The following is a 23,223-nucleotide window of genomic DNA, read 5'->3' on the forward strand; positions in this document are numbered from 1 at the left end:
CTTAATGTGTTTTTAGACCACTGAACTGAGTTTTTTTTTTTTTTTATTTATTTTATTCATTGGTCTTTACAAACACTTTCAGATTAAAAGGTGAATTTGTAGCTTGTGGCAAGGTGCTGTTATTTGGTTAAGGCTTTGAAGTAGCCTAATCAAGGGCATTCATGTACAGTGCTTAGGCAATCACAGAAGATTAGGAGCGAGAAACATTACATTCTGGCTGCATACACTATTTGACAGCCAATAGTGTTTCACCTTAGCACCGCTTCAAGAGCTTTTTCATAGAAAAATACTCCATTTCTCCCCTTGACTCGTGATGAGGTGTAGATACTGCTTTTATGTTTTAGACCAGTAAATGCATCACATACAATATTTAAAGCCTTGCGGTCCACTTATGAAAACAGTTGCTGCCTTGAGTGGATTTCTGTGTTTAGGCAGGCTGGGTTTTCTTTTTTTTTGTCATTATAGGCATTTTATTGTTTTCAGGAGTTGTCTCTATGCCGAGTTTGTGTGTGATGAAGAGAAGGAAAAGGGGAGCGAGCGCGGGGTGGGCGGGCGGTAATGGAGCATTTGATTTCCTGTTCACTTTGGGAGCCATTGAGACACAGAGATGCAAGAGGATCTGTGATATTGAGAGTGTGCTGATAACAAAGACAGGGATTAAGGGAGATTGAACACAGCTGAGTTCTGAGCTCTTTGAAGGCTTTATTGGAAAATGTAGCTTTGGAGCTGGAAGTTGTTTAGATTAAGATTTTCTGTTATATTGGATTGTATTAGAGGAACACTTTGTCTCAGGTAGCTCTGAGAGTAGAGCATTAGTGGGTGCCTGTGTGAAAAATGATCTCTTTCAAATCATAATTCAAAGGACGCTGAGTAGCTCTTTTGTATCGGCTTATTAATGATAATATACTTGTAAAATGGCACGGAATGAAATATGACTTTTTTCAATTAATTTATTTGAATATTCATCGCTAAGTGTTTGTTATCACAGGCTGCTCTTCTTAGCTTTAGTAATGAATATTGTCATGATTACTGGAATATTATGTGTTCACTGTTTGGTGATTAGATTTGCTTGTTTGGTTCTCGGTAGTGGGTGCACATTAAAAGGCATTAATTAATTTCATGCCGCTCATAATGGATGACCCTTGACAGGGCTGCTATAAAACTAATTACACACAGATACATATTAGTATTAGGTTTTTTTTTTCCTCCTGTTCGTTATCTCTCCTAAGTGTAGTCTCTTGTGAGCAATGACATCCAGCTGCTTCTCTGTTTCGCTCTGTCGCTTTGTTTCCTCTTTACTCCCCTCGTTCAACCTCCTTTGTTGCCCTTGCCAGCATGTATCATAGCTTCTGACAGAGGTTGAAGGAGAGAAAAACTGATTGCCTCGCCTCCCTTTATACTATTTGAAGGTGAAATCCCAACCAGGGTTTGGTGTCACATCCTTACATGAATATGAAATCCATAAGGGAGGGGGTGTAGGGACTGAATTGCAATCTGAAATAAACGCAGCAGCGGCAGCCTCCAGCTTGACTAAAGCATTTTGTTTTTGTTTGAATCTTGTCTTTTTAGGTTACCTTCTCACCAGGCAAGAAGGACAAGCCGGCTCCCCGGAGAAACCGCTGTCAGATCTGGGTCGCTTATCCTACCTGGCATATTGGAAAAGTGTCATACTGGAGTACCTTTATAAGCACCCAGATAAACACATCAGTGTTAAAGGAATAAGCAGGGCCACTGGGATGTGTCCACATGACATCGCCGCTACTCTCCAGCAGCTTGGCATGATTGACAGACAGGATGGCAGGTCAGTTTCCGAGCCGCAGTCTCCTTGAGCCTGTGCCGTGCTTCTGTATGCCGTCTGACTTATCCAGGCCAGCGGATATTTTTAACAGCATATCCATTAATGCCGCTGAATATTGACAGAAGTAAGTCAGGTTAAGCACCCCCAAGGACATGGAGCACCTGCTATCCCAAAGAGCTCGTCTTTGTGCTTGTATTTAACCACACATCACCTTCTGTCTCTTAGCGCTTCACACTTCTGTGCCTGGCTTTTCTCATTGTGACCTAGGATCGTGTTGATCAGACGAGAGCGATTGATCCAGAGGCACATGGACAGCCTGAGGGCTAACCCACGCCGGAATGAGGTGGACCCCGACTCCCTACGCTGGACACCCTCCACGACTCTCAACGCAGTCCTGTCTGAGGAGGAGAGGGAGGCAGAGATGGATGTAGGTTCCCTCGCTCATTTAGGGCAAACTAGTTATTTGTTTACACTTGCCAACAATGCTGTTATTGGATGTTTGTTTGATTAGCTGGAGAGTTCAAAGAGAGGCCATTAAATGGAAATGCATTCTCGCTGTCAGCAGGCATCTAATGTTGTGCAAAATTGCCCTAAATCAGCTCACTACATAATTGATAGTGCTGAATATTCCATGAAATGCAATCTTTCCACGGTTACTTAACGGAAATGTTTCTTCCATGACGGGCAGGCATCCAATCAGGATGCTGTTCTTATTATCAGGAGGAACCTACAGTGATTCATTTGTCATGATGCTAATTCCAATCTCTTGTTTTCCCATTAGCCTCATTGCTCAGATGTTGGAGCCGTGCGTGCGCCTTTCCCAGAGATAATGCGTCTTGTCTGTTTAATTACCAGGCTGAGCGGCTGAAGGAGCAGGCCAGTTGCTGGGAGAAGGAGGAGAGGGAGGGCTACATGATGACTCACAGTAGCAGGCAACCTCTCACGAAGGTCCACTGCAAGGTTCCCTACAGGACCTATGAACGCCGCCCCGCGCTGTCCTGGACCAGGCGCATCCAGCAGTCGCAAGAAGTGAGCGATGACGAAGCCGATGACGACGATGATGATGAGGACGATTCTGATTGCTCTGATGGCTCACCACCCATCCTGACAAAAGCCCATGCAATGCTCGCAGCCAAGAGAAAGGTGACTTTTATTGTTTGTTGTTGTGAATCATGCTCCTTTTGCATCACTACAAGTCCCCCAGCGGGATTATCTCATTGATTATCTTGAGTTTTATTCGAGGACAAAGTGGAATTAAATGTATATCATTAGGTGTTTTCCTTCATTAGGGGCCATGTTGTATACTCTGGTGAGATGGAAAGGTTTGATAAATATTCATGAATTCAGTGGAGGGTTCAGTGGCTTCCTCCTGTCATCTGGAGCCTCCCTGTGTGCCTGCAGCTGTAGATAATAGATTGTGTTTTCACTGCTGGTGTCGAGACTGTGCAGGCTAAACCTTGTACTATTGTCAGTGGTCATGGTTAATTTACTGCCCTCCTCTGTGCTTTTCACATCTGTTCTGTCTATATGGCACTGCCCCCTTGTGCTGGAGATAATATTACAGCCCGGTGCATGATGTCAGGGAGACCTTTTCAACAGAAACAGTGTGAGAACCAGAACAGAACGACACTGGCTGTTCGAGTTTATTTAGTGCATTAGTTACAGTATTGATTTCACATTCTTCTTGTGAAGGATTTCGGAGAGGCGAGCGATTCAGTCGGAGGCAGCCAGTGGGAAACAACTGGAGAATGTAAAATATAGACTGTGGTTTCTGCTTACTCTGCCTGTCTCATTTGTGGTTTTCCACACCAGGCTGCATTTCTCAAACATTTAGTCTTACAGTGCGGTTTTAACATTTTACATTTAGCACAAAAGCCTGAATGAATTCCTGCTATATCCACATGGAGGTCATCCACCTAGTGCCCTAGTTTTCAGTTTTTACAAAAGTACTCTACTCTGATGGAGGTTTTATTCTGTTTTTCACTGGTTCTTCTTTTATTTGTGTTTCAGAGAACCATTGTGCTCAAGAAGAGAGGGCGTAAAAGGAAGAGAATAAACAGCAGTGTTACAACAGAAACCATCTCTGAGACAACTGAGGTGCTGAACGAGCCGTTTGAAAACTCAGAGGATGAGCGACCTATGCCCTTGTTGGAGCGCACCTGCAGAGTGGGCGAGATGGAGGAAGAAGAGGAGGAGGAGGAACAGGAGGACAAGACACCGATTACACCAGTGAAACGCCGGAGAGGTCGCCCAAGGCTGGAGAAAAATGCACAGAAAGACAAGCTTGAACACTGGAATGAAGGTATTTGCATCTTGATGGTTGTAAAAATACTCTGTATTACATAATTTCTCATGAATTTATGTTCAGCAGTTTGTTCTCTCCCTCTGGCAAAGAAGTAAAGTGTTTTTATTTATTTTCTGAAGGAGCTGACGTCCTCTCTAAGAGACCCAGCAGACCCCGTCCAGTGAAACGGAAGAAAGGCTGGCCGAAAGGAGTGAAACGTGGCCCTCCTAAATGGAGATTAAAGAATGAGCGGAAGATGGGCTTCAAGCTCAACCTCTACACACCCCCTGAAACCCCAATGGAGGCAGAGCAGCACCACATTCAGACTGAAGAAGCAAAAGAGGAACCTGACCAGGATCTTGTCAGTGCAGACGAGGGCAGCAAAGCAGGCAGAGGCTCCACTAGTCCAGACATAACTCTAGAGAGGTCCTTTTCTGAGCCCCCAAGTCTTGCTGACATTGGCTCTCAGAAGTCGAGCTCCCCTGAAGGATCTCCCGTGGCTTCTCCGGTGTGCTCACCTGCTGCCTCTCCCGGCGCCATGTCCCCCACGCCTGAAGACAGAGATGACTCCCCAGAACCACCTGAAGATGATCAGCAAGACCAAGAGAGTGAACACGGACAGGACTCTCCAGCCAAAGATGTGGAACACAGCACAGAGGGTGCTGTATCGCTAGAGAATGACAATGAGGAAGATGAGGAGGAGGATGGGCAGAGAACTCAAATCGAGGATCAGGATGCAGATGATGAAGATGACAGTCACAGCAAGCCAGCAGAACCTGAGAACTGCAAAGCAGAGTTGGAAGAGAGTGCGAAAGAAATACCCGAATGCACTGAACCTTTTTTAGATCCAAAAGAAGACAATGACTCTGAATTGAGTCAGCAGGTTTCTACAGTACCGTGCAGTGAAGAGGAGCCAGCTACTGCTGCAGAAAGCATCCAGGAGGCAGTGACGGAAACGACAGTAGCAACACCACAACCTGAAGCAGTAGCAGTGGCTTCAGTAGCAGCTGTAGACTCCGATAACCCTGCAGACTCTGAGTCAGAGGAAGAGAGTGCGCCCAGTCCATGTCCAGATCCCCCACCTCCTCAGCCTGTAGAGAGGCCAGCGCTCAGTCCCGTGCTGAGGGAGGACCCTCCAGTCTGTACAGAGATTGACTCAGAGACAGCCCAAGCTGTTCAGTCCTTGACGCAGGAGACAGAGCGGGAGAATGTTTTCCAGGATTGTGTGGAGACCCAGGAGCCCTGCAGGACCCTGCAGACGTACACCCACGTGGCCCAGAGCCCCCAGCTCACCACGCTGGATGACTGCCCCCAGTCAGACCACAGCAGCCCGCTTTCCTCGGCGCAGTCCCATCCCAGTCAGTCGGTACGCTCTGTTAACAGTCCGGCTGTCTCCATCCTTGAGAGTGGCTACACTCAGATCAGCCCTGACCACAGTGCCATCTCAGTGCCCTCGCTCCACAACATGGAGACGAGCCCCATGATGGATGTTCCGTCGGTGTCGGATCATTCGCAGCAGGTTGTGGACAGCGGCTTCAGTGATCTCGGCAGCATCGAGAGCACCACAGAGAACTACGAGAACCCCAGCAGCTACGACTCGACCATGGGCGGCAGCATCTGTGGGGCAGGCCCCTCCCAGAACAGCTGCTCCTATGGCAGCATCCCTCCTAGTGGCCTGGCCCAGAGCAGCTGTGCCGTGAGCCAGCAAATGGCCGCCGTCAACCCCGGCAGCTGTGGGATGATTCAGCAGAACAGCCTGAGCTCGCCGCCGCACTGCAACGTCAAGTCGCCACAGGGCTGTGTGGTGGTGGAGAGGCCCCCCAGCAACAGCCAGCACAGCCAGCACAGTCAACACAGCCAGCGCAGCCAGCACAGCCAACACAGTCAACACAACTCTCACAGCAGGCACGGCCCACACAATCAGCACAGCCAACACAATCAGCACGGTCCACACAATCAGCTAAGCCAGCACAGTCAACACAATCCCCACAACCAGCATAGTCACCACCACAATCACCACCTGCAGCACAATCAGCTCAGCCAGCACAATCAGCACGCTCAGCATAGCCTTCACAATCAACACAGTCAGCACAGCCAGCAGCAGTCCATGGCGCAGTGTGCCATCCCCACCAACTTCACCACCACCATGCAGCTGGCAGACATCCCTGAATCTGGCAACCCGAACTTCGCCCTCTACGAGAGGATCAACCACCAGGGGGAGTATGGCAGCGGGCACTACTCGCAGTCGTCAGGCCTCAGTCTGGCTAAACTGCAGCAGTTCACCAACACGTTCATAGACCATCCTCACTCGCTGCCTTTCAACCACTCGGCCTCACACCCCATCACATCTTATGCAAACACCCCATCGCTGTCGTCTCAGCACTCCAGCCTGGTCTCTTTATCCCAGACGCCACATCGAGTCCCCAACCCACAGGTGCAGGCCACCATGACCCCGCCCCCGAATCTCAGCTCCCCGCCACCCATGATGCTACAGCGTAACATGGGCATCCCGCCCTCACAGCGGATCCAGCCCCAAATGGCCTCCAAGAGTCACATCTCATCACGCTCCAAGTCGGCCCCGCTGTCGCACCACCAGCAGCAGATGTACGCCCGGCCGCCACAGACTGTGGCCATGCAGGCGCCTTCCAGGACGCTGGCTGCCATGCCACGCATGAACATGAGCGTGAACATCATGCCGGCACCAGCCTACAACGTCAACTCCATGAACATGTCCTCCCTCAACGCCATGAACGGCTACAGCATGAGCCAGCCCATGATGAACAGTGGCTACCATGGCAACCATGCCTATATGAACCAGTCACCCCAGTACTCTATGCAGATGGGAATGATGGGAACACAGCCATACCCCCAGCAGCCCATGCAGGCTCCACCACATGGCAACATGGTGTACACTCCAGCTGGTCACCATGGTTACATGAACACTGGCATGTCCAAGCAGTCCCTGAAGGGGCCTTTCATCAGGCGGTAACTGTCCGCAGGACTGAGCAGTTTCTTCTCACGTGCATTTTGCTGTTTAAAGATGCACTGATCTGGCCTTTTTGTTTTCCTCTTTTTGGTGTCTTTTTGTTATTGTTTATTACTTAAAAACCAGCAGCAGCACTTGGAAAGAATGCAAAAATTTTCATCAATGAGTAAACTTTGAAGCTAATGTTAAAAAGTATTTTTGTTTCTCCAAATGGGAAGCCTTACATCATTACGATGAAAATCTATTTAATTAGTGTTAGTGTCTCTGATGTGTCTTTAGAGCAGGGCGGGTTCAGAGCTCAGAGGTAGAGATTTCATCAGTGGTCTTGCAGTCGTGTAGCAGCCTCAAATGAAGCCATTTAATGTGCCTGCTACAAGTGGAGTTAGTGGCTGTTTGAACCTGTTCAGTGTACCTGTCTAACAGTGCTGACAATTAGTTTGTACTATACTCATGCCTTTGTATATTTAAATTATTGTACTTATTTTGTAAAGTGACAACTAGCATGCTTCAGTCTCTGTTAGTGACAGTGCATTGAGTAGTACTGTACAAGTGTTGTGCTTAATAGCAAGCCATTTTAAAGATATCTGGCCTTTATTAGGTTTCCCTCCACAGGGAGAAAGATGAAACTATATTTTGTTAATTCTAATAATGTAAAAAAATGTAAACTTAGTCCTGTTTTCTGTTCGGTTTGAGAGGTTTTATTGCTATGTATGTATAATTCTGAAGTCTTTTGTAACAGATCTCCTTGAGGCAGCTTTCTGTTTAATAAAGCAGACTGATTTCTGTCAAAAATAACAAAGCATATCTCAGTGTTTGTACCCTGAAAAATTCTAAAACATTTCAAAATGTCCAGAAGTGTGGCAGAATTTAAAAAGAACTAAATGATTATAACGATGAATAACAATAAAGAAAATATAAATTTAGTCCAAAGTCGATATTTTACATAATGCCTTTAAAGCTACGTTTTCATTCCATCTGTAGATTTGTTTTCTATCTTTATAAAATGTTGGATTTATATTTTACCGAAGTGTAGAAGAATAGAGCCTGTGAATAGACCAAACTAAGCTAATGGATTGCATGTAAAACGCAACTTGTACTTGTGTTTTTGTTTATATTGCTCTTTTGTAGCCTTTGTACCTGTACAGAGTTGCTGGTAAGAACAGGGGGGAAATACCTGGCTATGTGCACAAAAATCGGACAGAATGACATTCTTGTATTTATGACTTTTCTCCTTTTGTCAGTTACTTAAAATGCTGTACATTTTAGCATAAGAATAAATTATGATTGACCATGTACTTGATTGTTCTCCTTTTAATTTTGAAGCGTTTTTATTAGCCTGAGGCGAGTCACAGTATGAGTTTGCAATGATGGAGTTTGAATCCGTAGTAATCCAGGCAGCTGTTATTTTCTCCTGCAGAAAAGTATTTTACAAATAAAAAATAAGTGGTAAAACAAAAAAGAATCTTGACTTGGACTCGACTGCTCTTAGACTTGAGTTATGTGAGATTTCACCCTCGCCAAACTGGACATGAAACTTCAAAGCAAAACGTTGTCTTCTTCGGTTTTTACCAGGTTAAACTCAAGAAATGTTAAAATGAAGAAGAAAAAGGAAAAAAATAAACAAATGGTACAACAACAAACAGGCCTCACATGGTCATACACATTTTATATTTAATTTTGAGGCAATTTAAAAAAAAAACAAAAAACCAACAAAAACATTGTCTACACAACTTTAAAGGGAAAATGTTAAAAAATGTCATATCCATGGACAGTATTCACAGACCTCTTGCATCTTGACTTACTTACACACCTAGAAAGACTTGAGCCTTGACTTTAGCTTGTGTTAATTCACTTTAGACTCGACCGGGGCTTGTTTTGATTTCTTTTGACTTGATTTGGAGTTCTCTGGGATAGATAATGACTTACCAAAAGTCATCTGAAGACCTAAACTGGACTAAACTGACTTGAAATTTGACTAGGACTTGGCATAAAATTACTTGAGACTCGGCTTGGACTTAACTTGAGACCCTTGGTAGTCCTGATCCCGGTGCTTGACTAACATCTATATATACATGTATAGTTTCTTTGGGTTTGACTCAGACTTGACTCGATATTGTCTCTGATGTACTTGACTTCAACTTGACACTTAACGTGTCTTGCGCTTGTCTTGAATGACCAGAGGCTTTTATTTCACCCCAATGACTTCAGACTTTTCTTGGACTTCTCAAATGACTTGACATTCAACTTCAGTGACCTGAGGCTTGGCCTGAGGCTCAGCTTGCCCCGCGTGTCCTACAATCAGCTCTGCTCTGTAAGCTCCCCTCTGCTCTCCAGGAGGTGCATGTCCAGCTCTCTGAGCTGTTTCAGGAAGCCCCAGTTGGGGATGATCCGCCTGCGTTTCTTCACATGCTCGATGGCGTCGACCACCGTCATGTTCTCGCAGATCATGAGGTAGGCGAGGAAAAGTGTGGCGGACCGACTCCTCCCCATCACACAGTGCACCAGCAGTTTATCTGGAGGTACATGAAACACACATTAAGGGGAAAAGCTTAGCCATGAAAGCTTTCTGCCATTAAATTTTATTTGTAGTTGGAAAAGGAAAAGTTTGTGCAAAACTTTATATCAGCATGAGGGGTCAGTAGATAATGACTGGATAAAATTTTTGGGTGACCTTATCCTTTAAAGACAACTTGAAACCTGGACACTGTTCATGAAAAACACACAATGAGTTTTTCAAAGTAGGTTTTTTTTATTTATTTATTTATTTGTGCTGCACAAATGAGAGCTGCTTTCATGCCAAGATAAAAGGATGGTGGGTGAAGTCCAAGGGATTATATCACACAATACGGTGAAGGGAAATCAAATTGTGGTGCTCAAAGTGTTGCTAAGACGAAAATATGTTTTGAGCTTTTTTCACCTCACATACTCGGGTGACGGTGGATGTTTCCACACTATAGTCTCAAAGCCCAGCCGTTAAAGGTGTAACAGGCAATTCTAGAGAAAGATGGTTGATTTTTGAGTCTCACTCCGAGACGTTTTGGATTTCCCAAATCTTGAAGTACCAGCTCTTCGGGTGTTTGGGTCACCATCACACCTTTAAGACCCAAACCATCGAGACAAGATACCAATTTGTATGTGAAAAGGCTGAAATGACCCTTTAAGCTGTCTTACTCTGAGGATTTCTCAGCGTTTCTCTGATGAACTCCGAGGCGGAGAAGAAATACTGGCTGAGGTTAAAGGTCGCCACGTCTTCTGCCACCACCCCGTAGTAGACGATGTCCATGTCACCATAGTAACCAGCCCCGGTGTCCACGTTGTTCCACGTGCCCTCTGCTGCGTTCAGGACGTGTGTAATCCCCAACCTCTTCAGATTACACTTGTCCTTTGCCGTCTCCCTGCATAGAAAAACCAGTGTGAATGTATTTTAATCCTCCATTATTTGATCCAGTTTGGTAATTCAATACTTTTTTTTTTTTTTTTTTTTTTTTTTTTACTTACTCGTCCCCGATGTAGACATTAGGCCAGACCTCGTTGACATGAGTATAAGCCACACTCCCTCGGTTGAGGATTTTCTCCAGCTCATAGCCCCCAGGTGTGACGTATTCATCCCCCGGACTGGATTCCTCCGCCGCCTTTGTAACATTTATCTTGGTGCCAGTCTTTGACTTGTGAGAAGCCATTTTCTCACCGTGGCTTCCCTTCACACATGATTTATTAGCTTAAGGGGGGAAAAAGAAATACCGCACTAGCTCTTTTCTTATTTTTTTTCTTTCTTTCCTGCTTCCACTTTGCTTTCCTCTGCAACTGTGAAAAAAAAGAAGCTCAGCTCTGTTTGTTTTTGTTTCTCGCGCGCGTCTCCAGCACCGCTCACCGACGGATCGAAGCCCGTCGCCTTCCTGCTCCTGAAAGTTTTGTTTTCATCGTTTCTGGCAGCTTGTTGGGAGGCAGCCCTTAAAGGCAGAACACGGCGAGGTTTAATTCTGGCAGGCTCAAGTCAGGGCACAGATTGTATAACCGCTCTGTGACGGGCATCAAATGTGGAGGATATTTTTAGGGCTGTGATGTGGCGGGCCCCTGACCTTAGCTGCCACGTTCCCTTGCCTGTGGGGAAAACTTCCACCCAGCCCAGTCCCTGCCATCCACTTCTAAACACACAACTTTAATCTCCACTGCTGGCAGGAAGCCGTGCTTATCCAAACTTTGCACTTGCCAAAGGATACCCATATTCACTGGAGTGAACAGGACACTCTGAGCTTCTTCTTCTTCCTTTTTTTTTTTTTTTGCTCAGCCGTATGAACGACTCCTTGAAATTGTGTCAGTCTCTCTCAGCCTCTCTGCATATCTTCAGATGCCGCCGGAGGAGAAAAACCCGTGTGTAAGCGCTCGCCTCCCCAACACCCGTTCAGGATGTTCTGCGTTTTTCTGGAGCCTCTCGCGGGGGCCAGAAGAGAAGTGAAATGTGTCAGACTGTTAGACAGATGAGGTTTTTCACAGGATGGCACATGTCTTTGATTCCCCTCCCCTCCCTCCACCGACCGTTATATGATATGCATGGTCCATTCAGTGATCTAAATGCAAGCCCCCAAAGTGAGAGTGTGATGATGACTGTATTGCGGAATGGCTGGATGAAGCTGCTAACATGTCAGACAGAGTTTTCACACCATCAGACTCCTTTATTTTTCCCTCATATCTTCATACTCTGCCATCATTCATTCTGACAGTGAAATCATTAAACCTGTGATATCCAATTCCTTTTATTTTGACAGCATCTCTCTCTCCCTCTCTCTCTCTCTCTCTCTCTCTCTCTCTCTCTCCATCTCTCTCTCTCCCTCTCTCTTTCTCCCAGTGTGCTCTGGAGAGCATCTCTTATTAAGATGGCTTCAGCGTTTCATCTCTTTTCAAAGTCTGACCTGAATCTGTATACACACTCAGAACCACGCCGGCATATTTTTATCATCCCTCGTATCAAGCCTCTTTAGACATCACAGTTTCTGACTGTACGACGGCGGATCGCAGCAGTTAAGACACAGTGTTTTTGAGCAATGTGAATATATAAGCGGAGCATCGTTTATTTATAGGAATACGCTGTCTTTCGTGTTGTTCAAGTGCAGCGGGGCTTTTTTTTTTTGCAGTTGCGCTACATTCGGGTTAATGGCCTCTGTGATATTGATTGTGCTGTGAATCACACGTAAGCTTAAAGAGCCACATCAGTGCTTCCGGATGTGTTTCAGCTTCTTCGCTACAAATTACAGTTTTGCTGAGTGTTTTTTGATGGATTTCTTTCCAGCATGGCAGACAGACACTGCGTTGAAATCACGCCCGTGCAAAAGTCTGTTCTGGTTGTCGCGCATCCTCCGTTTCAAGTCGACTAGTCCAGGGTCACGTCTGAGGTCTATCAGGGCAAGTCTCGTGTTGTCTAGAACAAGTCCAAGCAAGTCGTAAGTAATTGGAAACAAGTCGCTCTGATTCCAATAGTCACAAGTCACTTGAGACAAAGTTCATGGCATGACAAGTTCATGGTCCGAGTGTCAGCTCAATTTCGAGTCTTGAGTCATGTCATGTTTTAAGAAATTTGAGACCGAGTCTCAAGTCACTCAAGACTCATCCAAGTCTCAAGGGATATGAGACAAGTCCAAGTCGTGTCACAAGTCACTTTTAGACGAGTCAATCACAAGACGTTTGAAATGAGTCGCAGCCAAGTATGAAGTCATTCAAGACTAGTTTGAGGCAGTGCATGGGGTGATTCGAGATGCAAGTCAGATAGTGCCAGACAAGTCACAGTCTCAAGTCTCAAGTTATTCAAGACGAGTCCAAGTCAAGGCGCGAGTTAAAGCACAGCGGAGAGTTTTGTGTCATTGTTTGTTAGTCTGACTTGAGCCCAGGTCTCGGTTTTACATCGGCAGCTCTCTTGAACAGGCACTTGACATTTAATCGAGCTTTGTAATTCACAGCTGAAAATCAGATCTGCGTGTATTGTTTGAAGAAGAATGTGGCTGCATAATGTGCTGAATGACACAACAGTGTGAAAAAAAACGTGTTTTTATCTTGTACATACACTCAAAACCGGCGACAACCTGGATGGTAGAAATAAAGCAGGTCGATGATTTGTATTAAACAGATTCAGGTTGTGAAATCATCCTTAAAGATTTTAAAACATTCGCGTTAGAGGAAGTTTTTTTATCGCCTGAGGCGCTGCCTCTCCGCTCCTTGATGCCAGGTAGGTTTCCTCTGCAGGGCCAGGGAAGAGTCCAGGCGACAGAGCTGATTCAGAAACCCAACGTTTGGAAGGATGTTTCTGTGCCTGCGAACGGCTTCCACGGCCTCGACGAGGGTAAGTCCTTCTTTGATCATGAGGAAGGCCAGCGTCAGAGTCGCTGAGCGGCTGACTCCTCGGGCACAGTGGACGAGCACCTTACCTGCATGGAACAAGAGGCAGAACGGCTTCAAAATGTCAGCTTAATCGACAACCTCGCCACATTTCTATACCCTGACATATTGTGCCATACTATACAGTTTTATTACACCCCTCGTCGTTTGTGTTCCTGGTGTTTTCCTGTGGGTTCGTACCTTCCCGCCTCAAGGCACCGTGAATAAAATCGGCCGTCTCGGCGAAGAACGGGCTCAAGTCAAACTCTTTACTGTCTGGTGCTTCGACTCCATGATACAGAATGCCGGTGTCTTCGTAGAAACGTGGCCCGGTGTCAATATGCTGGGGGCCATCTGCGGCGTTCACCACATGTGTTACTCCCAGACCCGCCAACAGGCTTTTGTCCCGAGCCGTGGCCCTGTCAAAGACACGGGAGACGACACCGGGAGTGAGGCCCTCGGTGGTGGTTTCTCGCCCGCCAGCATATGTGTGCAGGCGCATCACCGGTGACTCAAATGTACAGATTTCTTTTTTTTTTTTTTTCATATTCATCCAAATCAGCTGGCCAAAAACACAGGACTTGTTTGCAGCGACAGTTATCTCAACCAGAATCAGCATATTGCAGGAGGGGGCCCCCGAAGTGAGAATGTCACTTACGCATCTCCGACGTAGAGGTTGGGCCAAACCTCGTTGACAGCTCCGGTGGGGCGTCTGTTCTTCAGCAGAAGGCCGAGCAGATCGCAGGTGGGCGGTGTTTGATACTCTGGCTCCTCCTCTGGGCTCATATCTGCATCTTTCACTTCACTTGTCGCTGGATGATTATCACAAATTAGATGTGAACCCAACACGCTGATAACAGTGAGATCACTCTCCCCGCCCTCAAACACTCGATGTGCCTGGATGGAAAAATCTGAGAAGTTGTCGCTGCTTTTATTTATTTATTTTTTTTCCGGCTAGTTTTTCCTCCCTGTAGGCTTTTGGAAAGGAACTCCAGTAAACTCTAACCTTATTGGTACAGCTCGCTCTGTTCTTCCATCTGAGCAGAGTATCAGTGTTGTTCAAAGGCTGAGCCCCCCTGGAATGAGACAGCTGAAGATGCCAAAGTCTGCATGGACTATTTATTCCCTCGGATGACTGTGACAGAAGCCAGGCTGCTCGTGTGGTGACAACTTCAGCTACACAGCCACAGCAGTGTTTACAGTTGTACTGGTGTAAATGATTCAAAACAGGGAGAGGGATTATTATCAGGGTCGCCGCATCGAGTCGACAGCAACTTTGTACCTAATATAGAGATTTTTAAAGCATGTCGTTGGTATTATTCTTTCTAGAGAAAAACACTTGTCACGCGTCAACATGTCAAATTTTGTCACACATCTCTTCATTATTATGGATTTGTGGACACTGTGGTTTAATCTGAAGCCACTTCCAGACATTTTCCATTCCTAGAGAGTCGCTCTGAGTCAGACAAACATCACTGAGCACGCTCAGGGAAACGGTTTCACCCTTTAAACTGTTGAGATCAGCAAACTACAGTAGTTTGAGCCAACACAAGCTCACCTCGAGGTTCATTTAGTAGTTGCTTTCTCTCATATTACATGATCTTCACCAGCACCAGAGTTTGCCCATTCGTCATGGTAATATAAACGGTCAAATGCATGTTAAGTAAGAGGCGAGATGAAAAGGAGGCGTTCTGCCCGGTAATGATTTTGGGGCTTATTAATATGCGTCCCTTCAACATGGATTAAGATGCAGCACAGCGGTTTTTAACAGGTTTTGACCTAATAATCAGGGGAAATACCCATGTTGACATGCAGAGCTGTTTCCATTAAAATGATTTTTACATAAGTACACGGCTTACAGCCCAATGGGTTTACTACAGATGGATCTGTTTAGCTTTTGAAATCATGTTAAAATGGTTGGTGCGCTCGCTTTCAGCCCAGAAGGAGACGGTAAACAGCTAGTCCTGGTTCTGAGCAACAACATACAGGTCTATTTTGTTTTTTCAATCAGCTCACAAAAATAGAAATGTAATAAGTGTACTATGTTTCACATTGTTAACCATCAACACTAGTTTTTCCAGACTTCCCGCCTCAGTGTTTATATCCCAGTCTGTCACAAGCACAAGGCTCCAGTCCAGTGCAAGTTTCAATAAAAAAGAAGCTTTAATTTCTTCAAAAATGGAATTTATTTTACAAAGAAAGGACAATTACAACATGTTTCGACAGTATCATCCACCTTACACTCCGATACTAACGCGAAGCAACAATATATTCTGAATTCATGGAGCAACAGATTTTATCTCAAGCTCCTCGATGACACCTGGCCGTGCAGCTCCTTGTCGAGCTCTCTGAGCTGCTCCAGGAAACCATGGTTTGGTGAGATGTTCCTGTTGGCGCTGACACCTTTGATGGCGTCCGCCAGCGTCATGTTCTCGTGGATCATCAGGTAGGCCAGAACCAAGGTGGACGAGCGGCTGAGACCCATCGCACAGTGGACGAACACCTTACCTGCCGATTGGCGAGAAACAAAAACCACAAACGTCACCTCGCGTGGCTCGGTCAAAAAATACTCAGCCTCCCTCTCTGCCGGCTCCATTTCCGTATTTACAACCATGCAATGATGGGATTATTGCGGTGAACTTTATTCTGATGTCTAATTTGTTACTCCTCTGTGGATTAAAAAGCGTGCACATCACAGAGTGCAGCACTTCTAACTCCCGACTAAAAAAGTTTCCAACAATGTTGCAACAAATGTTTCTACACACGGTAATCCCCCGCTTCCTTATCGGGCCCCCGAGGATTAGGGGGCATAGGAGCGCGTAATTGAACTGTCTTGGCGTCTGTGTATTTCTGCCGGGGATTACTGTAGGCCCTGCCACACACTGGAGCCCCCGATCAGCCAGCATGTGAATGAGGAGGCCTCATCTTATTACTGTCATGTCAGATACCGGCTTCACTTTGCATAACAGGCCAGGCAGGCACAGGCCACAAACATAATTGTGTAATTTCCATGTCCAATAAAAGTGTTGCTTACAAATTACCAGGGCAATCCATTTAAAACCAATTTTCCTGGCCAAGGTCTGGGCTTATGAGAAGATTACCGTGGGGGAAAGATATTAGCTTGATGTTATGTTTAGTGTTTGATTTGCATTTTAATGAGTGATACAACTGAGGTGGGGGGGGGGGGGCTGCTCTAATGGGAACTGACTGACAAACGTTTCTGTTTCTTTGCCTTGCAGACACACAAAGAAAAAAATGTCTTCCCCGTGTTGAAAGTGAAGAGAAATACCTCGATCGCGTCGAGAGCTCCTCACCTGTGGGCGAGCTCAGAGCGTTCTTGATAAAATTGGCCGCTGGGTAAAAGAAGGGCCTCAAGTTAAAGGACGGCATGTCGAAAGCTTCCACTCCATAATAAGTGATTTTGGTGTCTCGGTAGAAGCTGGGCCCCGTGTTCACGTTGAACTTCCCATCAGCGGCGTTAAGCACATGGGTGATGTGGTGAGCCTGGAGGGTCCTCTTGTCTTTAGCTGCGTACCTGAGGGGATAAAAAGGCAGAAGCCACCATCCAGTGAGAGGAGTGAAAGAAGGGTCATGAGAGTAAGCAGTATGTAAAATAAGGTATGTTAATAAATTATTGAGAAGCTTGTTGGATTAATAAAACAATAAATATTGCCTCATAGATTATCAATAAACTGTATAATTCATACATTTGAAGACTTTTTGTGTTGCCAGGTTGTGGATCCACATTTAAGTGATGAAATCTGAAACTTTTCTTCGCAGAAGTGGCCCAAAACGTTGACAGCTATTGTTTCCTGGAATGACCAGCTGCTTTGTGACCTGTGACCAAACCTGGGTAATCAACATCAACTCCTATCTTCTATTTTCAGGCGCCAGCTCTCGCAAACATTTTTACATTTAGCTTGTTAGCTTGTTTACGCACTAATGCAGCAAATGTGGCTCATCTGTGTGAACTAAGGAACTATCAGCCAGTGTTGCGCTAGTGTGTTACGCAGGGTTTGCACGGCGCGATGCTAATATTTAGCACATTTTGATCAACAAAAGACGTGGAATTGAAAACTTGTGTGCTTGTTTAATGAAAGTTACTTCAACTACACTTGAGTTCAAAGCGTGGAAACCCAAAAGGTGCTTAGGACTGAAGAAAGATACACGTAAACACTGACGCTTAACCTTAATCTGATATTGCAAACTTGTCAGCACACAGTTGGAGTTATACCAAAATATTCACTGTCTCACAGGCTCGCTCTGTGTTTTGTCTCCATCATCTCCTGAGGCAAATATCTGGTTACATCCGGCAGAACATTCATCCATTAACTCTTTAGCTGCTAATTAGTTGCTAACTTTGCTAATTGATGCTGGACAGGTAAAAGATGGGCAAGAGATTCATTGTTAAAAAAAATATTGATAGTAACTTTAATTGATTGTTGGATATTTCTCAACAGTTTTAAAACCCCTTTATTTATGACAATTTTAATCTTCTCACATGTCTCCAATATAGATCCGGGGATGAACTTCATCCAGATGGCTGCTGGTGCCTTTCATTATCCACATCAGCCTCTGGAGCTCAGAAGCCGGGGGGGTCTCATACCTGCTGCCTGCCCCCTCAGGGCTCGCCAAGCAGCTGAAGCCTCTGGGCATGTCTGGATGCTCCACCTCTGCTTTTTACAACCTGTCACATTAAAATACCACATATGATTTCCTGGCAGAGTTGATGGGGGAGATTTAGTTGAATCAACAAAACACTGTGATGAAATTTGGAGTGCTAAGAGGTAAGGCTGCAGACATGGAGTCAACATTGGGTCAGTAGGTCTTAAACTATACTATAACCACTTTAATATAAATACTATAAATCAATATACGAGTCTGAACGTTGGAGTTATAATAGTTTACAGCTGAAGTCTGCCTGAGTAAACGAGTCTCTGTGTTCAGCGCTTAATGTCCTAAACAACTTTTAGTATTAGCCGCGTTTTAGCAGCTGCCTTTACAAAGATGACTGAAATGCTTTTTAATTCAAACATGTTGTATAAACTGACATTTATATTTTATGTCATAGAGCATGACATGAAAATAACCCTATCATGTTTTAACCACAGACCTTACATTTCAGGCATTTAACCAAAAACCAACTGAGAAAAGAAAAGACTTAAAGAGACAAAAAGCACAAAGATGCTAAATTATTTCTGAGTTTTAGGAGTCATCTGTAAGTGTCCCATCAACAACTGATTAGTGCACATTAGTAAACTTTAACTTTACACAAAGCCAACAAGTTAAATATGCTCAAAATGCTTGATCCGTTTGCTAGCTAACATTCCGAATGCATGCTAGCTAGCTAGCAAATGGGTTGCCAGTCAACTTAGCAATAAAACTGTGCTCAGTGTATTTTTACAACACTTAACATCACTATCACAATCCACAATAATGTAGTCTATGTTAAACTCATGTTACATTCTAGTTTTCTACCTTTTAATACATTTAAAAGACTGTAGGCTGTTGGCTAAGACTGTAGTGATTACAGTTGCAAAAGATTATTTTGGACAGCAATGCCTGTCATAAAATAGTGATACTTTTTATTTGTATTTTTCATATGGATAGCCTAGATTTTAAGACAGATAGTCTATGTTGAGGTGGACATGTTGAGCATTTGTGAATATTTGATATATATCTTAATTACTGACCTGCTCCTCAGAGGCTCTCCTGATGTGAGATAACACTGAAAGACAAATGTAACAGAGACAAACGCTAATTACAACATCATGTATATGGGCCTGTAGCCTTTAAATACAGACCATAAATATGCCAATAAATGCACTCCTCTGCAGCAGAGGACCACAAGAAGACATAATTGTGAGATGACCTTATGATGCTCTCATTATTTTATCTCCTGCTCAGTAGCACTTGCTGGGTTTTATTTATCTCCGGGGATATGGAAAATTGGTATTCAAGGCCTGTAAACATCAGCTTTTCATTTCCTGCAGGCGAGTCTAACCTGTGCATTTACAATTTACACACTGGGCTGCAGAGAGACTTATACTATGCCTACTGTATACATTAGCATCCATTTAGGCAGCTGTGTGATTCTGCTCGGGGCTGAGGACGTACAGTACAAACGATGTGTATGCATTGTTATAGTAAAGAAACTGATGGCGGCCGGCTTCTTATTTGCATTCTGTCGGCGCGGGGAGACATAATGTGGCACTCGGGGGTTCGGAGACTTATTGTCGTGTCCGCGGGGATGAGTCATTGAGACCAAATCTGTTTCCGTGACCTTTTGTTAAGCTGCCGCGGCATACGGAGGTGCACTCAAACATCATGATGGCTTTATCCATCCCGGCATTGGTTTGCGTGCGTGTCACTCAGAGCAATGTGTGTGTGTACAAGAGAAAAAGAAGATGCAGGCGTGTGTGTGTGTGTGTCTTAAAGGCAGAGTAAAAGTGTGTCTTTGCAGAAGTACAACATGTGCCTCGACTACCTGGAGGCTCTTCTTTCTCCTCATTGATCTATAAGTACAACCCTTCCCTCCCTCCCACTGTCAGGGCAGAGAACTGATTTCCCTGGTGCACATGTTGAGCTGCAGCGCTGCTTTCATAGCCCCCCCCCCCTTAGGCTAACCTGTCCTTCCTGCTCTACTTCTGTGTAATTAAAGATGCTATGTATGGGAAAGTGCCCACAGTTAACATGGAGGGCAAATAAAAATGGCTTTTTGTTACCTCCTCCGGGCCTCTTCTCGGTGTTTTTTTTTTTTGAATTACACCTCCCTCTTTAGCCTTTTGGATGTGGTTCGCCTGCATTTGTGAGCAAATTAATAAAGGGAGAAAAGTATCAGGCAGCTATCATCACAGCACGTACTCCCCTATAAAAGTGCTTTATAAACATGTTCACTCTGCAAATAAAGGTATACAGTACAATAAATACACCACACTGTAGTTTATAAACACTGTACATACTGATAAATATATTCCAAATGTGGACTTCTATCTACAATAAACTCCAAAGAACACATTGTTAGTAGACACTTGCCTTGGCTGGAAAAAACGCTGCTTTTCAAGGTCTCTCTGTGCGAGAGCTACATGTAGGTCGACAGAACAACTGTCTGCGTTCTCCTTTGGTAATCTACCCTGCAACCTTTTTTGCTATTTTAACATCTGAATCTCAGCCCAAAATAATTCTGGCATCATCCTCTGCATTCCTTAAAGGTTACCCGAGCTACCCGGCGCAGGAGGAGAGGATAGGACACGGCTTTTTCAGCAGCAAGAGAATTAGATCAGTGCTGCTGCTGCTGCACTTGGGCTTAAACCTGACACAGTCTTGAGATTCTTCTCCTCGGGGAGACGCGTTTGAATTAACACCTGGGCACTGGGTCAAGTCTGGAGCTTCAGATCTGTCTTTTACTTATGAGCTGTTGACAAACATTAATGCAGCAGCTGCACTGTCCTGAATGTTTAAAATCTGTACTGTAACATAAATGAATCAAGTTTCTGTGTTTTTATTCAGTCTAACCTGTTTTGCAGTTTAGTTTAACACAATGAGAAGGTCAAATTTACAGTATTTTACAAATGTTTATCGAATGTAATTATCTGGGAAATTGCTTCACAGTATAAACAGCGATTCTACAGGAGTATGCTGCTAAATTACAGTGTTCTGACAGCTTCTATCTGTAAATTTACAGTTAAATACAGTGATTCTAAGGAAGTATACTGCTAAATTATAGTTATCTGATGGCCATCACCAATGAAGTAACAGTTCAGTACAGTTATTTTACAGGAGCATACTGGTAAATTACAGTATTTTTTACATACATTACTGTAAGATTACTGTAAATTAAAGTTACAGCATTTAAATGTCACTTTACAGGGATCTACTGTTAAAATATGGTTATATGATTAATGACCTATATAGTACCAGTTAAATTCTGTATTTCCTCAGGAGTATGCTGCTAAATTACAGTTATCTATTAAATTCAGTAATTCTACAGGAGTATATCACAAAAGTTGTAAATAATGGCATTACTACTCTGTAGTCACAGTATACAAATTTTTGTATGTCATTTGACAATAATTTATCGTAAAAACGACACAGTTACTTACTGTGAAAGTGATGCAACTTGTGACCAGTAAGTGACTAAACACATGTTTAACAGAAAGAATAATTTGGTGAAAGGAAAAGCACAAAAAAGTTCTCATTAAAAAGAAGAAAAATACTCAGCCTGTCAAAAAGAACAACACAACTGTAGAAAGACGCAAACATGTTCAAACATTGTCAACATTTATTTTTATCTTAAAGTTCATTCGTTGCATTCATCTTGTACCCAAGTGAAATATCACTGATTTAAAAAAAAACACCCTCATATTGACACTGAACCTTTGATCCTGCCATATAAATCAGTGTTGTTGTACAACACAGTGCCTTTTCTCTAACAGAATATTTGGAGGTGTTATTCCGCAGTTTTATTGCTGATACTGAAGGCACTGGTGTGTGCGTTTGTGCCCGTGCATGAATGTGTGTGACACTGTGAAGCTGAGAGATAATGATTTCTAACAGCTCAGAATAATTGCTGTCAAACTCTACTATATAATCAACAAATCTGTGTATCTGTTCGCATCTGACATTCACTATTGACAATCAAAAGACCAGGAAGCGTTTGATTGTTGATCAGCTAGCTTTGACAAACACACCAAAGGAGTTTCGCACTGTGAACACTGATGGGAACAGAGACAGACGCTGTAGATTGATTCCCATTTTTTACTTTGAATGTCGACTTCAAGAAACAGGTTCTATATTTTCTGTTTACAAAAAAAAAAGAAAGAAAAGATATGATTGCTTTGTAGAACATTTTCCATAAGATATTTGGTCCATTCTGCTGTAATACAAAGTGAGGTGCTGAAGATTAAAACAATCTTACAAGAACGAGAGGTAAAGAAGTAATTCAAAGACATGAAAAGTCCTAAACCCTATTATCATTTGCTTCTTTTTTCCATCTTGTGCCTGTTTTTCACTTCACATTACAAAAGGTTTTAACTCGTTCTGCAATCCAACTCTCGTTTCGTTCAGACGTTCTTTGTTACTGCCATCCACAAACATTCAAATACGAAAAAGGCTTTTTAATAACCATCATTAATAAATGGTACATTTATACGTTAAATATATACGACTTTTAGTTGAAAACATCCAAAAATGAACTGTAACGGCCGACAGAGTGAGGCCAGCTAATGGCAGCTACAGTTAGCAGCAGTTAGCGGTGTATGAACTAGTGGAGTATGAATTCAGTTGGGTGGCCAGTGATTACATATTCCACCTTTAATTAAACTCTAATTAAACCTTTTTGACTGTAAACAGAGAATAAAATGCTTTGTAAACCATTCATTGGGCAATACTTTATTCTAAAGTTGCTAAAGACATTTATAACACTTCATTAATGATAGATAAGTACTGTATTGTTCATGTTTAAACAATTCAAAGTCTTTACAATTGCGTAATAAAGTATAAATAAATGATTTTTTAAAGCATTTCATTGTTTAACAGTCAGATACCTATACCAAATTAACTATGAACGTACCACTGATTAATGATGGTTATTGTTAAGTGTTACCAAAAGACTTAAGACAAATCATTCTTAGCTCCTGAAGCTAAAAAGGTGAATTTTGGCCTGAAGGTGGCGCCAGAGGAAATGTGACTATTGTATTAATAGCACACCTTTTCTCAGTGTGTCAGGCTCAGCTGCTTTGTGTTGTCAGATGTGGTGCAACTGTCATCCAGCTCGACATGTACTTAGGC

General features: G+C 43.8%; 4 protein-coding genes across 14 annotated transcripts in view; 1 reads left to right on the plus strand and 3 right to left on the minus strand.

The window, feature by feature from the left end:
- The window catches only part of kat6b (K(lysine) acetyltransferase 6B), a 25,633-nt gene extending 17,272 nt beyond the window's left edge, over window positions 1–8,361 (plus strand). For all 9 annotated transcript variants that reach the window (XM_037082349.1, XM_037082352.1, XM_037082350.1 and 6 more), the window contains 5 exons: window positions 1,570–1,801; window positions 2,066–2,225; window positions 2,654–2,941; window positions 3,809–4,100; window positions 4,223–8,361. In XM_037082349.1, the coding sequence (XP_036938244.1) occupies window positions 1,570–1,801; window positions 2,066–2,225; window positions 2,654–2,941; window positions 3,809–4,100; window positions 4,223–7,071 (3,821 nt within the window). In that variant the 3' untranslated portion in view covers window positions 7,072–8,361. The remainder of the gene's footprint in view (window positions 1–1,569; window positions 1,802–2,065; window positions 2,226–2,653; window positions 2,942–3,808; window positions 4,101–4,222) is intronic.
- dusp29 (dual specificity phosphatase 29) lies at window positions 7,668–11,597 on the minus strand. Its single transcript, XM_037082358.1, has 3 exons — window positions 10,567–11,597; window positions 10,240–10,463; window positions 7,668–9,581 (listed from the first exon to the last, which is right to left on the minus strand). Exons 1-3 carry the CDS (start codon window positions 10,746–10,748, stop codon window positions 9,367–9,369), a joined length of 621 nt encoding a protein of 206 aa, XP_036938253.1. The 5' UTR covers window positions 10,749–11,597; the 3' UTR covers window positions 7,668–9,366.
- A 1,494-nt stretch (window positions 11,598–13,091) lies between these two features.
- Window positions 13,092–14,567, minus strand: LOC119010314 (dual specificity phosphatase DUPD1-like). The gene is made up of 3 exons (XM_037082362.1): window positions 14,093–14,567; window positions 13,636–13,853; window positions 13,092–13,484 (listed from the first exon to the last, which is right to left on the minus strand). The coding sequence occupies exons 1-3, from the start codon at window positions 14,218–14,220 to the stop codon at window positions 13,246–13,248; spliced, it is 585 nt and encodes a 194-aa protein (XP_036938257.1). The 5' UTR covers window positions 14,221–14,567; the 3' UTR covers window positions 13,092–13,245.
- A 1,034-nt stretch (window positions 14,568–15,601) lies between these two features.
- Window positions 15,602–20,236, minus strand: LOC119010312 (dual specificity phosphatase DUPD1-like). 3 transcript variants are annotated; one of them, XM_037082360.1, is made up of 5 exons: window positions 20,160–20,236; window positions 19,128–19,162; window positions 17,936–18,121; window positions 16,749–16,969; window positions 15,602–15,942 (listed from the first exon to the last, which is right to left on the minus strand). In XM_037082360.1, the coding sequence occupies exons 3-5, from the start codon at window positions 18,088–18,090 to the stop codon at window positions 15,731–15,733; spliced, it is 588 nt and encodes a 195-aa protein (XP_036938255.1). In that variant the 5' UTR covers window positions 18,091–18,121; window positions 19,128–19,162; window positions 20,160–20,236; the 3' UTR covers window positions 15,602–15,730. The 3 variants fall into 3 exon arrangements, with proteins under 3 accessions (XP_036938255.1, XP_036938256.1, XP_036938254.1); XM_037082361.1 differs by lacking the exon at window positions 20,160–20,236 and adding an exon at window positions 19,552–19,570; XM_037082359.1 differs by lacking the exon at window positions 20,160–20,236 and adding an exon at window positions 19,307–19,432.
- Window positions 20,237–23,223: the final 2,987 nt, after the last annotated feature.

The sequence above is a fragment of the Acanthopagrus latus genome, chromosome 20 (genome assembly GCF_904848185.1).
Source record: "Acanthopagrus latus isolate v.2019 chromosome 20, fAcaLat1.1, whole genome shotgun sequence".
In the NCBI taxonomy this organism is placed as follows: Eukaryota; Metazoa; Chordata; class Actinopteri; order Spariformes; family Sparidae; genus Acanthopagrus; species Acanthopagrus latus.

Coding starts and splice junctions, on each gene's coding strand:
- dusp29 (XM_037082358.1), bottom strand. CDS start 10,748: ATGGCTTCTCACAAGTCAAAGACTGGCACCAAGATAAATGTTACAAAG. Junction 10,464..10,566: donor AATGTCTACATCGGGGACGA/GTAAGTAAAAAA, acceptor TTTTCTATGCAG/GGAGACGGCAAAGGACAAGT. Junction 9,582..10,239: donor AACGCTGAGAAATCCTCAGA/GTAAGACAGCTT, acceptor ATGTACCTCCAG/ATAAACTGCTGGTGCACTGT.
- LOC119010314 (XM_037082362.1), bottom strand. CDS start 14,220: ATGAGCCCAGAGGAGGAGCCAGAGTATCAAACACCGCCCACCTGCGAT. Junction 13,854..14,092: donor AACCTCTACGTCGGAGATGC/GTAAGTGACATT, acceptor TGTCTTTGACAG/GGCCACGGCTCGGGACAAAA. Junction 13,485..13,635: donor CGGTGCCTTGAGGCGGGAAG/GTACGAACCCAC, acceptor TGTTCCATGCAG/GTAAGGTGCTCGTCCACTGT.
- LOC119010312 (XM_037082360.1), bottom strand. CDS start 18,090: ATGCCCAGAGGCTTCAGCTGCTTGGCGAGCCCTGAGGGGGCAGGCAGC. Junction 16,970..17,935: donor CGGATCTATATTGGAGACAT/GTGAGAAGATTA, acceptor TTATCCCCTCAG/GTACGCAGCTAAAGACAAGA. Junction 15,943..16,748: donor CGCTCTGAGCTCGCCCACAG/GTGAGGAGCTCT, acceptor GCCAATCGGCAG/GTAAGGTGTTCGTCCACTGT.